The sequence below is a fragment of the Paramisgurnus dabryanus genome, chromosome 5 (genome assembly GCF_030506205.2).
Source record: "Paramisgurnus dabryanus chromosome 5, PD_genome_1.1, whole genome shotgun sequence".
Classification (NCBI taxonomy): domain Eukaryota; kingdom Metazoa; phylum Chordata; class Actinopteri; order Cypriniformes; family Cobitidae; genus Paramisgurnus; species Paramisgurnus dabryanus.
In genome coordinates this window covers 47,846,859-47,863,919 of record NC_133341.1, presented here as the reverse complement: position 1 = coordinate 47,863,919, position 17,061 = coordinate 47,846,859, and the positions used below count along the sequence as shown (strand labels likewise).

General features: G+C 37.1%; 1 protein-coding gene across 1 annotated transcript in view; it reads left to right on the top strand.

Annotated features, from left to right (window-relative positions):
* Positions 1-16,673, top strand: part of ntrk2b (neurotrophic tyrosine kinase, receptor, type 2b) — a 32,145-nt gene extending 15,472 nt beyond the window's left edge. The window contains exons 10-18 of the mRNA XM_065284531.1: positions 1,522-1,539; positions 1,637-1,665; positions 1,782-1,881; positions 2,765-2,953; positions 3,462-3,592; positions 3,872-4,044; positions 6,123-6,363; positions 8,698-8,856; positions 12,359-16,673. Coding sequence (XP_065140603.1) covers positions 1,522-1,539; positions 1,637-1,665; positions 1,782-1,881; positions 2,765-2,953; positions 3,462-3,592; positions 3,872-4,044; positions 6,123-6,363; positions 8,698-8,856; positions 12,359-12,544 — 1,226 coding nt within the window. The 3' untranslated portion in view covers positions 12,545-16,673. The remainder of the gene's footprint in view (positions 1-1,521; positions 1,540-1,636; positions 1,666-1,781; positions 1,882-2,764; positions 2,954-3,461; positions 3,593-3,871; positions 4,045-6,122; positions 6,364-8,697; positions 8,857-12,358) is intronic.
* The last annotated feature ends 388 nt before the right edge of the window (positions 16,674-17,061 follow it).

Below are 17,061 nucleotides of genomic sequence, written 5' to 3'. Positions count from 1 at the left end.
AGAGTTAAATATTAGTAAACTAAATATTAATTTCATATCTGAAAATACAGAACAGTATAACACATACATCTGTTGATTTTCTCAGCAACAATGCAATTCTATAGATTTGACAAGAGGTTTTCCTGAGATTTGTTTGATAATGTTTGAGACCTGACAGGGTGAGGATGTAGTTTGTCTTACCTCATCATAAATCCTTTCTTCTTCCCTTTCCCTGCTTTGTACAAAACATTTCTGATGTCCATCTACAGAAGCCAATAATGATCGAGTCAAAATAGGATTTGCATTGTTATTTAGAAACTTCCTTTAGTCGCGTCATGTTTTCATAAGCCAACTCACTCGCGTGGCGTCTTTTAAATGCGGTTGTGCGTGAATGAACGCAAAGACGCGCGCGGACATGAATATGTGCGTGTACGCGTCATTGCGACTGCTTCGTTGCTTTTACAAGCGTAAATTGGTAACTACATTGCATATAGATCCGTTTTTGCCGCGATTGTCTTTGTAAAGGATTGCACTAGTTAACTGCTAAAATTTAAACTTGAGATTTACACCGGGGCACAAAAGATTTACACTTGGGCACGTGCCTGACTGGAGCTGGACCGGACACATTAAACCACATGTGGGTACGAGGCTGCTCACTTTAGCGCCTTTTTGCGGTTAAATTGTTTTAAATCACTTGAGTGTTAGCAAAACGTTGTGCACCGGTGTGAGATTGAACGTGCCCCACGACTGAACGATACAACGTCACCCATTCGCTACGTTCATTTTCGAAACTGGCAACTTATCCACCTGGGTTGGATTTTGACTGGGCTAAGCCAATGTCAATCAACATTCCATCCAATTGGAATTTTGATTTGCAGTCATGTTGAGTATCTATGTTCATCTACCGGGTATAGCTGGCCATCCGAGAAACAAACTCGGGGGCCCTCTAGTGGCTCGGGGCTCCAAGCAGTTGCCTGCCTTGCCTGTTGACAAGGTGCGCCTCTGCAGGCTGCAGGTGAAGCAGCTCTTTACGCCTTCTAACGTCTCATAATCAGTCCTCATTTATGCCCAAGAGACTCAATAATAATATTTTACATTAGAATGCTTTAATTTTTCATAATTAAAAGCTTTTTTGTGCTCAAAATAGCAACGCGCCAACAATGCGCCTGAACACACCTCGTTTTCAGACCAGAATGACTATGGTCTAAAAACGGGGCCGCAAATGCATTTGCTATTTAAACAACGTGGCACCAAACGTGAAAATTATTATTGCGCAGGGTGGAAACTAGCAAAAGACACTTGCGTCACGCATTGCGCTGCATTGCGCCGGGTGTAAGATAGAGCTCAATGGGTTTTTTGTATTAACTGTCATATACATCTGGGATGGTATGAGGGTGAGTAAATTATCATAGAATTGTTATATTTGGGTGAACTATTCCTTTAATGTTAGAAGAGAATGTTAATGACTGCTGGATAATTAATTAAAAATTCATTGTCCTTTTAACTGTTGTGACTGTTCCCACATGTGCTGTATTTACACAGACACAACCTTTAGTCCAGGTAAGCTTATTTTGCTTTTCATTAATCCTTAATATTTCATTTAATCGCATTAAATTATAATTGTACCCTAAGAGTTGTTATTTTGTATCTTTTTAAGACACCCCACCATTGGAGGACAAAGTTGCGGTATGTTGTCTCTATCTAAAGCTCTATTAAAAACTCTTTCCCAATGGTTGACCCGCTTGTAAGAATATAATCTTGTATAAAGGAAATTAACCAGCTGGTGTGTGTCATTTCTTTAGGTGTATATAGTGGTAGGAATAGCTGGGGTTGCTTTAACTGGATGCATCCTAATGTTAGTTTTCCTGAAGTATGGCAGAAGTTCCAAATTCGGTATGAAGGGTAAGTTCATCCTCTAGGTTGAATTTTATCATTTCACAGCTGCCAAATGCTTGTTTTTAAAGTCAAAATCCTGATTAGATACAAACATATTTATATCTTCATTGAGCAGAACAAATACATTTATACAGGACAATTTATACAAAGTAAAATATGACAGAATTTTCATTTTTGTGTGAACAAAATGGCTTTTTAAATGTATTGAGTGCAACCAGCATAGAATGAGTGCATAGTGTATTGTACATTTTTTGAGATGCAACTTTGTTCTTTGTAAGGCATGTAAGCATCCAGATTTTATTTCATTTTCTACTGACACCGTTTTGCTATGGAACACTGACATTTTACGATCCTGTCAATTGGTAATGGATTGAATCCTTGCTGACAAAGCATTCAGTACTTGGACATTAATGCCACATACTAATATGGAACAATATGAATATTTTGTAATATAGTTAAACAACTCTGCATTTTTTTAAATAGTTACAGATTTAATGAGCCACATTCAAAGTTAATGTAAAAAAACAATAAAAATTCCTATATGAATGCACATTTAAAATTAATATGCTAAGTTGCATTGTTGCTTGGCAACAGCAAACATTCAATAGTCAGGTTAATGCTCTATTACTTGTAATTTTTTTCTTTTTTTATAAAATAAATATAAATATGATACTTGTGGTTTAACCATGGATACAGGGATTGTGTTGCTGTACCACTTGCCTAAAAATACAGATTTTCCACAATAAAATCACTGCTAAACGAATTTTCTTTATTTTTTACAATAATGCACTTGCTGAACACTTGATCATGTGTATTTTATTAGTACCATAATACAATACGGTTTGTATTGATTGTTGTATCGTCTGGTATATCTAACTCTCTCCATCAGGATCTTCATCTGTCATCAGTAATGATGACGACTCAGCCAGCCCACTCCACCATGTTTCCAACGGCAACAACACACCATCGTCCTCAGAGATGGGCCCGGATGCTGTTATTATCGGAATGACAAAGATCCCAGTCATTGAGAACCCTCAGTACTTCCGCAACCCCGGCAGCTTGCTGAAATCGGACACTTGTGAGTTGCCATGGAGCGCAGGGTGACCGGTGACCCCACTCCATTATATGAAATAGATTCCAGTCCTAGGTTGCCACTGGTCAGTTGTCATAGTAACCTCCCCTTTTGTCACCATGGCGATAATATCAGTGGTGGATGACGGTATGTAATGTAATCTTTGATAAAGCTGTGTCGTATAATGCCCGCTTTATTTATACTGAGAAAGGCTTCCTAAAATTATACTGCATATAGAGGAGCGGCGTGTTGTTACTTTTGTAAATACGCAAACTTTCGACTTTATCCTGGCAGATGATACAACAGGTAAAATAATCCCATCGACTTACAATGAATTTGGAACCCAAGCCATATCTAGAGACCAGAAAAACAGAGAGCAGAGGGTGGGCTATTTTGACTTTGGCCATTGAGCAACCACCTAAACCACCTTAGTAACCTTCCTGTCAATACATTAGCAACCGCATGGCAATATTTTAAATACCCCAAAATAAATTTTGTGTTCCTTGCTCTGCAGTTGTCCAGCACATAAAGCGCCACAACATTTTGCTGAAGAGGGAGCTTGGAGAGGGTGCTTTTGGAAAAGTGTTTTTGGCTGAGTGCTACAACTTGACACCTGACCAAGAGAAGATTTTGGTGGCTGTTAAGGTACAGTACATTTACACAACCAAACATTTATGAAATGATAACTAGGGCACAGTGGCTAGTACATTTCCTCTTGAAAGATTTTGTTAAAAATGCTAGATTGAGCACAACTAAATTAAACAGAAGTCGTGTTTATAATGAAATTTCCCATGCATCATCGGTCCATTGTTTTAAAACTGACATTGACGACGTACTGCACAGCACGTCTGGATGATGGTTTTAGGTAAAGCATATGTTAGGTGTCTGTAATAATAGATTGTGGTTGATTTTTTAATCCTGTAGACGCTTAAAGAAGCCAGCGAAAGTGGGCGAGCAGATTTCCACCGAGAGGCAGAGCTCCTAACCAACCTGCAGCACGAACACATTGTCAAGTTTTATGGAGTGTGTGTGGAAAGTGATCCCCTCATCATGGTGTTTGAATACATGAAACACGGAGACCTCAACAAGTTTCTCAGGTTTGCAAGAGAGAATTTATTATACTCAATTGCTATATGTCACATTTTCATATATATGTATTATGTTGATTGTCCAGGTTAGGTAAAGACAAGCTAAACACAGTACAGTTAAATCGACAGAACTGGGGACATACTGTTGATTATCACTGAAAATGCTGTTCCTGAAGCTCAGTTAAAGGCACAATATGCAAGATTTATGAATTAAAACATCCACAAACATGTGATTTATTTTGTTCACATGTGTACTTTATCCTCAATTTTTTTAATAATATTTGAATTTTGCTGCCATAGAAAACATAGATGTGTGTTTGACTTCATGTGGCACTGCACAGACCGATTAGCATCACTTAACATGATTTGTTAGCCCTGTATGATTCATTGCTATCGACATTAAGGTTGAAGACTACAACTTCCACACTTTAACAACATCATCCAGCTGCCATTGTTACATATTGTGCCTTTTAAGGGGTAGTTCAGCCAAAAAATGTAATTACCCCATGATTGACTTATTCTCAAGCCATCCTCGATCATGATTTTTTTTTCAGACAAACACAATCAGTGTTATATTAGAAAATGCCCTGGCTGTTCCAAGCTTTATCATGGTAGTAAATCATGCTTCTGATATGACGTATGACATGGATTACGAGACATTGTGGAGATGAGATTTAAAGCGTAACTAAACCCCTGGTCAGAGCCTGACTCCACCCACTGCAATATTTGAAAAATGCAAGAAAAGTGGGCAGATCCCAACGGAGATAGAGGGGACGAACTAAGTGTGTGGTGAGATCGTAACAAGGGCGTGGTGAGCTTGAACCTGCTTACGTCACGAGTTATTTCTTGGACCCAACATCCAATAGGAAAATTCAACTGCAGTAGCCACCGTTCAACCTGAAGAGGGCAGCACTCAGACGTTTTTACACCATATATTGTAGTATTGAAACACTTTATATCCAAATGTCAAAAAACTTACTAAAATCAACGAAAAGCACTAAAAAAGCATAATTCTTACAGATCATTAACTAAAAAAAGTTGGTTTAGGGTTTAGTTACTCTTTAAAGGGATAGTTCACTTAAAAATTCAAATTCTGTAATAATTTTCCTCACTCTCATGTTGTTACAAACCTGTATAAATTTTTTTGTTTTGATGAACATGAAGGAAGATCTTTTTCAGGAATGTTTGTAACCAAACTGTTCATGAGCCCCACTTGTGAACGAGCACCTGTCATTACCGGAAGCTACTTTTTTAGTTTATAAAGTTTTAAATATGGATTTTTTTTGCATCCATTGCCCTCAGAAGGCCTTTATTAATCCTCTGTGGAGCCGTTTTGATCACTTCTGTGAAGGATGAATGGACTTTTTGGGCTTCAAAACAGAAGCACCATTAACTTACATTTATAAAGCTTGGAACTGTAAAGGATGGATGGACTTTTCATTTATTTAATACGATTATAAGTCTGGAACAGCCAGGACATTGTCTAATAGAACTCTGATTGTGTTAGTCTGAAAATGATAGTTATATGCATTGAGGATGGCTTGAGGGTAAGTAAATCATGGGGGATATAGATCTTTGTGTGAGAAATGCAAAAGTCATGGGTTCAAGTCCTAGGGATCACACATATTGTTAAAAAATGTAAAGATTAAATGCACTTTTCAGGTGCTTTGGACAAAATGTCTGCCAAATGCATAACAATGTAAAATAAAAAAGTACTAGATTTTTATTGTAATTAATTTTTAGAATCCGAGAAACCGCCCCATTGTGAAATATGTTTTAAATTAAACCAGAGTGAAAAATGTGCATTAGGTTCAACTATAATTTTGTATTGCTCTTTAGATCTAACAACTTTGTTTTTTTGTTAGCTTTGCTGTAAATATTAAAACTGTGTTTTGCTTGAAAACTAAAATATAAAATGTATAAAAAACCATAGTGCATTCCAATTTACTCCAACTCATTGCATCAAACAGCTTTTTTCAGTACTGTAAAATATTGTACAGAACCCATACCTCTCACACCCCAATGCCAAAGTTAATTCTGAAAATACTGTTGCTGGGTAATAACCTCTCATCCTCTCTTTGTTGCAGGGCTCACGGTCCAGATGCAGTACTCATGGCAGACGGTCAGCAGAGTTTGCTGGTAGAGTTGACTCAGCCTCAGATGCTGCACATAGCTCAGCAGATAGCAGCAGGCATGGTGTATCTAGCTTCACAGCATTTTGTGCACAGAGACTTGGCCACACGCAACTGCCTGGTGGGTGAGAACCTGCTGGTCAAGATAGGGGACTTTGGTATGTCCAGAGATGTCTACAGCACTGACTACTACAGGGTAAGTGGGTTAAATCATTTTACATGTGTCTAGTGTGGGTCACATTCATTTGAAGAGGTCATATCTTACTTGTTTTATTGTTATTGTCTTCTTGTATCACTGAGGTCTCTTTATAATGTAAAAGAGATTAACAATCCCATATCTATAGTTGAAAAGGCAGCTTGCATTTCTCGCAAACATTTAAGTGCAAGTCAGGTGTCACTGGTAAGGACTGTGGAGTTGATCCTATATACAGAGAACAGAAAAATACAGAAACACTAAACAGTAGCATTTATTGAGGAAAACTTTAGAAACTTTATTTTTTAGCGCAATGCTAATGGTCTAATAAAAAAAAGTTGTACCGCCAGACCTGGAGATCAGCTGAATGGATTCCAAAACATTAAAAATGTTAATTTTTCTCAATATCCGTATTGGCCATAAAAAAACCACAGCACCACAGCTTTATGTTGAGGTCCTGATCACCCATTCTGTTCTTGCGATAATGATCTACTATACATTTTCCCTAAAATATTTGTCTGAACAACTTAAATAAAAAATATAAAACCCCAGTCCTTGTCTCTCTAGCTGTCGCCAAGAAAATAGTCTTTCATAACTGGAAATCTAAATCATCTTGTCATATCAACCATTGGACTAACCTAATCACAGAACTCATTTTGACTGAAGAAACCATAGCGCATAAAAACAATAATATATCTGCCTTTAAAGAAACCTGGAAACCTTTCATAGCTTTTCTACGAATTCACCAGTTAATGTGAACCAAGTACATTCCCATCAACCCCCATCCCACCCTTCACTCTAACCACCTCTATCTTCATTCCCCAACAACACCTATTAGACACACGCACAGTCATGTTGGCATAAAAAAAAAAAAATTAAATAAAAAAAAATGCCACAAACAACAAAAGCTCCCCACAGTGAGTTCTTCCAGAAAAAGCCCAGACCATCTGACACCAAAGGGCTGTCCCAAACACTCACCCTGCCAACACAGCCGGAAACACACTGCTGTGTCAGCAACCCTGGGTGTGATAAAGGATTTCATCTCCCTCTACTGCGAAACTGAAAAATAAAGGATCATTTTATTTCATGACATGATGATTGCTAGCCAATAATCCTCAGGAAGCCTACAATGGATGTATCACTGTACTCTACACTGACTGCAGTAGTCAAGTATTTCTAGGAGTTCCATACGATGCTGGCAGGAGATTTGCATGTTTTTTATGAAGCAAATTCAAATGACGATTTAAATGTCTTTTGAATGGAAAGACATAATAAAGTATAAAAAGTATAGATGAAGAGTTTGGTTCCAAAACGCAATAAATCCATTTTGTCTAATTTTAGTAAAAAATTTGTTTTCTATACAAAGTAAGTGACAAGATGAAAACCACTATTTTCTCTTACAAACTTTCACATAGCATCCTTAGGTTATAATAACATTAACAATTAAAATCCATAATTTGATTTTCAAAGATTTATTACAAAAACTGATTATTTTTTCCTCAAAATGCAATAAATCCATTGAATCATAAATGTGCATTCATCTTTGCATGTTATATTCATTTAGTCGACAAGTGGTATACACTGATTAAAAAAAGTAAACATTAATGGCATTAATCAAAACACTTTGTCATATTAAGAACACTGTCATTGCTTGGGATGTCGTCGCTTAACTTTTTTGACAGCGATCAGCTGTAAAATGTTTTGGTCCTGCTCGATTTTCGTTGACATACAGTAAAATAATGGAAAGTTTTTCATAAGATCTTCTGGCGTCAATGTGTTAGCATGACAGAAGCTTGATGCTGTCAGGAGAACAAGCAACAGCCGACATTTTTCCTTCTCCTGAGTGCCTCTCGCTTAAATTATCCAGTTTTGATGGTTTACGTTTCTTCTCCACAGGTTTATCAATGCCATTTAAAGAATTAATTTGTTTTTTGATCACAAAGTATAAAGTAGATGAGGAAAACTAGGATTCTGTGTATTCAAAGCATCATTGTTTACATTCGTGGAAGGGTGTGCTGTGATTTGTTGAGCGGATTTAGAGAACGTCGGATTTTGCGTAAAAGGAAGAATTTATTTTATAATACTGTCCATAATAATTTTTAAATGGCGTTTATCGCGTTTTGGAACCAAACTCTTCAGATATTCTCAAAGCCTTCAAAGCGGATGCATTTATTACTTATAGACTATAGAAAAGTTGTAATTTCATTGTAACAGTTCATAACAGGACATTACTACATTATATAATGGCTAAAATTATAACAGAGATAATGGTTAATTGTTAGAAATATAATTTAAGTTCTGTACATTTATCTTGTCATTGTTAATGTGCAATAACAGGTGGGTGGTCACACCATGCTGCCCATTCGTTGGATGCCTCCAGAAAGCATCATGTACAGGAGGTTTACCACAGAGAGTGATGTATGGAGTTTGGGTGTGGTCCTCTGGGAAATCTTTACCTATGGCAAGCAACCCTGGTACCAACTCTCAAACAATGAGGTAAAAACCTTTATAAACTAATTCAACAATAAAAGTATCTGTTTATATCTTTTTGTCTAAAAAAGCGAGTCACTTATTCAAATTATTGAGCAGCATTTCCCCCTTTTTTCCATTTAATAGTTATATTTAGGTAAATGCTGCTCTTCATTAGTATTTTTGATATAATCTTTTTTTTGTACTAAATCTGTCTTATATTTATATCTGCTCAATCAAAATTAATTTGTTAAAAATCCTCATTGTTTTTAACCAGAGAATTACTGTTCTGACTAAATTGTATAATCTGCTATATTTTTAAATATGTTGCTTGCTTTTGTCATTTACAACTATAGCTACATATTGACTACCTTTTAACCTAACTTAGCCGGCATTCAAAAGAAAAAAAATATTTTGTGGGTTAATATATGTCATAGAAATAAAATGATACATTTATAACTATTCATATTTTTAGTTGTGTATGTTGTGAATTAATGTAAACAGTCTACTACATGTTCGTTCGTCATGTGTGGCAGTTACACTGTTTTCATTCAAACGTTCAAGAGTTTGCCTGCCCATTTAGTATTAACAATTAAATGGTAAATGAAATTGGCTTGCTGCCACCAAAGGGAGCTCGAACCAGAGGCTAGAGACCCAAGTTCAACATCCCTTTCTGATGTACTCTTTTAAAGGTACCTTGGTTATAAACACATATATAAATTAACACTGGGATTGGTTATGAGTTTGAAAAAAATTAATAAATAACGTGATAAAATCTTTTTAATCGGAGGCTGCCATTTTGTTTTTCATCACTATACGTGACGTCAAATGGTTGCAATAAAACCAGTTCTATGTTCGGGTTTTTTGAAGTTATGAAATTAATGAATTTTTGTGTTAAAGGCAAATATAAAGTATTAAAGCGTACAAGTCTTCATAGTTGGGGTACCTTTTAAGAACGCAAAATGCTGTGTATAATCGACTATACTGCGTCAACACCTCTGGGATATTTTATTGCAATTAAAACCATTCGTGGACCCCAAAGGAAAAAAGAATACTATGGAAGTATTTGGTTACAAATATTCCTCAAAATATCTTTCTTTGTGTTCATCAGAACAAAGAAATGTATACAGGTTTGTAACAACATGAGAGTGAGTAAATGATGACAGAATTTTCATTTTTGGGTGAACTATCCCTTTAAGGATCACAGCGTCCCTTAGGCAACAGTCATCACTTTAGTTTCATGTCCAAGTGGGTGCATACTGTGTTGTTGAGCACTCAACAGTATGTACTTTCCCCTACACAAAAACAGTACATACTATTAGGGCATAGTATATACGTATGAAAATTGGGATGCAGCTACAGTTACATGCTTTGTTATTGTATGACAACTTGCCGCCACCTACTGGCAATTTTGCTTTTACATTAAAGTATGCCAATTTTTTATCGTTTCAATAAAATTCCATGTTTTAAAACATTTTATATTTCTATTTTGAGAGGTTTATATTTAAAATGCTTCCATTGTTTATGTCAGGGGTGGGGAACCCTGGTCCTGGAGGGCCACTGTCCTGCAGAGTTTTGTTCCAACCCTAATTAAACACACCTGAAAAATCAAATTAAAGTCTTCAGGATCACTTGGAAATTAAATTCAGGTGTGTTTGATTATAGTTGGAACTAAACTCTGCAGGACAGTGGCCCTTCAGGACCCAGGGTTCCCCACTCCTGGTTTATGTCATTGTAATGGCAGTGTAAATGCATTCACACCACCACTTTAAGTCCATGGTAAACATTGGCCATGCATGTTGGCGCGTTGCCCAGCATTAATTTCTGTCATCAGGACAGCCCGCGGCCGTCGGTATCCGTCCACGTGCATGCACAAGAAAAGATGTTGAGACAGGAAAATCCACAATGGCAAGAGCGAGAGTATGCATACACTATCATCTTTTCTTCTTTCATTTTCATTAACTTCCAAGACAGAAGGAGCATTTCCTTCACCATAATGTTTGATCCTGCTCTTTGCTTTCTTGTCATTTGTTCTAAACTTTGTTTGCAATAGTGGATCCGCGAATTTTCTCCATATATCCTGAATTTTTTAATGTCCAGTAAATGACGCAAATAAGTGCTGCCCTGACATCCTGGTAATCATTTAAACAAGAAATCATTTATACTGCGTATGTGTCATCCATGCTAATCCGTGGTTGAGTATGCTTTGAAAGCTGTGCGGGCGCAGAAAAAAAGTCTACCGGGGCTTTTAAACTTTCTGTGTAAATAGATCTAATTGCTTCTGCCAACTGTATGATTGTTTTTGAGTTGTTTTTTTTACAAATAGCTAGTTATTCCTATTTTTATTAAAGTATTCAGTGGAAAATTTGGCCTGTTTTGACTATATTTATATATATATTTTAAATTTAATTAATAGTAGTCACGATTTTGTCCTTTTTGACTCATTGGATGAACACTGTGCTTTATAAGCAAATGTTTTATATGTTGTTACAATTTAGCATGTGTTACATGTGCAACTTTTGATGGAAAAATAGCTAGTGTGTATTAGTATAACATCCATCAATAAAAGAACTGTGACCGGAACCGAACTTATCATTTGTAACTACAGGTATATTTTAAAGGGGAAATATCATTAAAATCTGACTTTTCCATGTTAAGTGCTATAATTGGGTCCCCAGTGCTTCTTTCAACCTAGAAATTGTGAAAAAGAACAACCCAGTTTCTTAGTTTTGTAAACCATTCTCTGCAAGCATGTGAAAAAATAGGTTGTTGAAATTTGGCTCCCCTTGTGATGTCAGAAGGGGATAATTCCGCCCCTTAATCTATACTATCCAACCACAGGCACTGGCATTTAGTGCATGGATCTGGGGCCTCATTTATAAAGCGTGCGTACGCACAAATTTGATCGTAAAGTGTGCGTAGGCAAAAATCCACGGCAAAGTCCATATTTATAAAAACTGTCTTTGACGTGGAAAAGTGCTTAGCGCCACGTCAGGGTCTGAGCAGACGTACGCACTTTTGCTTGTCTGATTGCTGCAGGTTTTTGGAAATATAAGCCATTCTTGCTGTTTGAAATTGGGTTTAAACATTGACAAGCACTCTTTTATATGTCTGACATTAATTACGCATCGTTTAAAGGCGGAGATCTGAAACTGGTCGGCTGCGCGCAGAAGTTCAAGTTCATTTGCGATTTATGGATTTGAAAGAGGTACGCGCGTTTTCTGCGCGTACGTTCGGTTTATGAATCACACGGACGCATTTTTGTTAAATGATCGTAAGATCAAATGTAGGATGGTTTTTACGCAGCATTTTATAAATGAGGCCCCAGCTCATTTCATTTAACAGGACACACCCAAAACGGCACATTTTCCCTCCCATCTACAAAGTGGCAATTTTAACACGCTATAATAAATGATCTATATGGTATTTTGAGCTAGAACTCCACATACATACTCTGGGGACACCAAAGATTCATTTGACATCTTAAAAAAGGCAAACCCATTCTGAACATGTTGTACTACCCCCGCAGGTGATCGAGTGCATCACACAGGGTCGGGTGTTGCAGAGACCTCGTACCTGCCCCAAAGAGGTGTATGACCTAATGTTGGGCTGCTGGCAGAGAGAGCCCTACATGAGACTCAACATCAAAGAAATCCACAACTTGCTCCAGAGCCTGGCCAAAGCCTCGCCTGTTTACCTGGACATCCTGGGCTGACACTGTGGAGGATCTGTTTGTTAGTATGAGTGTGTAATTGTTATTGGAAATGTGTGTATGTGTGGGATAGAAGGAGAAACTGATGGTTTAGATTATACGTGTGTGTGCATAAAATGGCTTGTGCTTCAGCCATCTCACTACATAGACTAAAAGCCTTAAAGTTAACTGTGAGTATTGCTTTGAGTTTTTCCACATCCCGATACGTCCATAACGGTCACGCATCATTGTATTTTTCAATCCTGAATGGCCTACAAATTAATAATTGGAAGCTTTTGATTGTTGTAAATAGGCGTTAAAGACAATGTAGACCTTTTGTTTAAAAACTCTTTTGAATATGGTAACTTGATTTCTGAAAGTTTACAACAATATTGTTTGCGGTCACGGTTTGTTTATTAAGATGAACATAATTCGGATGAGTACCCACGCCGCTATCGCCCGGTGGACTGTACGCAGATTGCAATACTATTCACAGAGCAAAATATGAAGTTACAATCATTTAACTGCCAGCTTTCTTTTATTCATTCCCATTACTTTGAACACATCTAATAGATTTTTGGACTATTCGTCTTTTAAGCAAATTTTGATGTCTAACACTGAGTTTGATGAAAGGCATTTTGGTATCAGTGTGGCCCATCTAACTCAGTCTGAACTTTGTAATAAGAAGCACAGCGACAAAGACGCCTCCGAATTTTTTATTTTAAAGAGGCTCGAGGATGGACACGGGATGTTTGGAGTGAAAGTTACGTCACCAGCAGTGGCACTGAAATGTTTCCACAGACTTTGTTCGGCTCCCTGGCCACATATTGAAGCACCGAGTGGGGGCACCCGCCTCACTAACTGTTGGATGCTGTTCCTCTGTCAGTCAATTCCACTTCGGGTGCTTACAAACTAGGGAATGCTCAATTGATGGAAAAACATACAAGATGCTATTTGACGATGTGGAAAGAGCGGGAAATCAAGTGGGAAATACAGCAACACGGATTTCAAAAAACACAACTGGACGCACCTTTCTGAAATTCACATTGGTCGATGGATACCTACATTAAAGTTCTTTTGGTCACAAGTCCTTGTGATGCAACATCCTCATTGAAATCACTGGATTTAAATTAAAGGATGTTGAATCTCTAGTGTGTAGGCGCCCTTAATCGTCGTTCGGTTTCAATTTGGATTTGGAATGGATTTTGCCTTTGAGAAGACTAAAGAGTTCTTTCTTACCTGTTCCTGGTGACTACGAACCATAGATGTTCTCCGTTACGTAACAGACGCAGTTGGATTTTTTGCTCTCGGATTCTTCATTACTATTTGTTTATGTGTCAACTACGAAATAACTGCTAAATACTATGTGTTTGTGATAATCTATGATCAATTTGTTTTCTGTGTACTATGGGCCGTTCAAAGCGATGGGCTTGGTGGGCACTGTGAAGTGAAGTTCGTGTAAAAAGTTCGAGTCAGATTGGCCCTGAGGTCACGACAAGTAGACCCTATGAAGGGACAGTCTCGACCCAACCTGTGTGCTTTTACCCCACCCAAACAAGTTAACAGAGGAGGACAATTAACTTCTACTATTAAAAGTTCCCCACAAACCCCCTACATTTGTTATTAACTTTAGCGCAAAGCCCAATCAACTAAAATTTGAGGTTTGCTGAAGATAGGTGTTCTGTTACTGCGACTTATGGGTTTGGAACTTTTTTGAATGTTACATTATTTAGATAAAAAGCTGTTACATTTTATTCTGTTGCATATAACTAAATGAATATTAAGTTTTGAATATTTTCATCCAATTTTGGTGTGTAAAAGTTTGATTATTTTATTGGTTTGTAGTCCAACTTGGATTCATTCAATTATAAAAACTCTAAAGTAATTTTCGGTTTTCGACCAAGTGAATCCAGAAATTTCGACATCTCTCTTAATTTCAGTCCATCACCAGAATTGATCTATTATTATGAACACCTTCCTTCCTCACATAATCACAGTGAATCTGACCTCAGCTGCACTTAAACTGAAAGCGTGTCACTCAGCGAAACTCTATCTTTGATATTAACCCTTATTCCCCATTTTGCCACCCAAAAGGTGAGCGCCAGATCAATGTGACTTGCTATGAAGCCCTGGATGTGACTCTTGAAACACAACTGACTCGGGAATGGACTAGCTCGCCCTCATTTGGCCCGATTGTAGAAACACGGCTTTAGAGGCTTACGGATGGTTTCTTCAAACTTGGGTCAACAAGTAATCACGTAGCAATGCTCTAACAACCATGCAGAAATACCATAGCAACACCCTACCAACAATGAGGCGTAGACGAGCACCACTTACACCATCTTCAAAAATGTAAAAATCTAGTTTAGCAGAAGATTAGCAGATGACATGTAGATTTGCACTGATCCATCTTGTTGAATAAATAGTACATGCAGCTTACGATCAAGTTTGTTTAAATCGCAGATGACCGCTTTGACCACAAAGACAACCAGAATCTAGTCCAGTTCCTCAACCTGGCTACAATCACTGTTGACTAACTCCAGGGCTACAGTATTTTTATGACATGTCCTCCTTTGTGAGGATAGATGTCTTTCTCAATTCAGATTGACGGAGATCTTTGTGGTCTCCAGCAACACATTTTGCACTGACTAATTGATTCTTTAGGGGTTAGAAGTACTGGAGGTGTGTTGCTCTGAGAGTGTCTGTATATATGCAATTAGACTGTAAATAAACATGAGCAGGATCAATCATTCTTTGTACACTGATGTCAAATTCTTTCCAAACAGTCCATTGGCAGGACTTACTTTTAACAGCCGACTTTAACCAACATCACTAAACGTTGTTGAACAGTGCGTCCAATCAAGTCAAGTTTTGGTCATTACAGTCACGCGAGTGACTCGTGACCTCTTAGAGCTTTGCACTTTCTTTATAGATGTACTGCTCATATTTTTGTAGTTTTCACCCTACAATTGTAAGCACTGCAAAAAAAGAAGAAAAAGGGAAAATGCACAGAAAGCAGCTCTTTCAATTGATGGGAAGTATCTGCAGATATTCACAGCAAGTGCTTGGTCAGTTACGTGAAATGATTTTTATTGTGTTGTGGAAGACTGACTTTGCGTAAAGACTTTACGGAACAAACATGGCATTTTCTCTGTTTTGCTATACAGATTTGTCTGTTCTAAATAGCCAGCCTGTACTTTATAATCCATTCTGTACAGTTCCAATAGATGTCTATATAAATAGTATGTTCTCTCTATATATTCTGTTTAAAACAGGCATCATGTCAAAATGTGTGACATTATAAAGGGAAGAAAAACGTCTACTGGGCCTTCGGCAATATGTGAGTGTAAATATGGTTTAATTTACGTGGCAATGTATCATTTCTTTTTCCTGTGGTTGTTCACTCTGAAAATACAATTTCTTTTATAGTATCTGTATTTGATCAACTAACATTTCCCCCCGTGTAGTACGATTAGATGTTACCGAAGCTTACTGCGCCCTTTTTTTAAATACTCGACGGTTGGTTTACGTAAAGAAACAATATATTAAACTTTGTCACCATTCACATTCAGGGGGAATGAGCGAGGAGTATTTCCACACTCATTTTATTTTTTGAAGCTCTTAAACGTTCTATATGAATAACTGTGATTGAGAACTGAAATACTGTTGCATTTATTTAATTTATAACCCATTTATTTAATTTTACTGTTGGGGTGAATCCTACTACAACTGAGATAGAAATGTGTAATATTTAGCATGAAGAAAATGAACCCTATTTGTAGAACTAGAAGCAATTTATGCATCGTTTCCCTATGACAGTTAAGCACATTGCTCTTAAGAAATGTACTTAATAGTCATAAAAACAATGTCATAGCCATTTTCTTGATGCTGAAGAGTATTTTTTTTCTTTTATGGATAAATATGATTTCTTCATATTTGCAAATTTCCCCTTTACAAGTTGTTAAGCTGGACCACTGGTTGAGTGTACATGCGTGATCTGGTGTGTGTATGGGTGAATGTGTGCTCCAGGCAGACTTAATCTCACACGGCTTTAGGTGTCAGTACTCTATGCTTGTGCATCCTGTGAGAAGCTTCTTTGCAATCAATGGAAATGTTCCTTGTACAACTGTGCATTTAATAAACGTGTTATGTCTTACAACATTGTTTGGATGTTGCAAATTATATTCCTAAAATTTGTTTACAGGTTTTTGTGATCATCTGAATACTAGCACTTTATTCTGTCAACTTCTCTATAACTGGACACTTTGACTGCAGAGTAAATTGAGTGATATGTCTACTAATATAGTATTTATCAAATGGCATTGGTAATAATCCACACTCATAAATTCTGACTTCCTTTCCTGTCGTAACAAAGCCATTTTGTTTAAGTAAAGACAATTTCAAACTGTGATATACATTTAATTATAAATAGTTATTCATAATATCATACATTTTACAGCTGATCGCTGTCAAAAAAAGTTTAGCGATAACGGCAGCAATGACAGTGTTCTGACAAATAAGTGTTTTGATTTATGCCATTA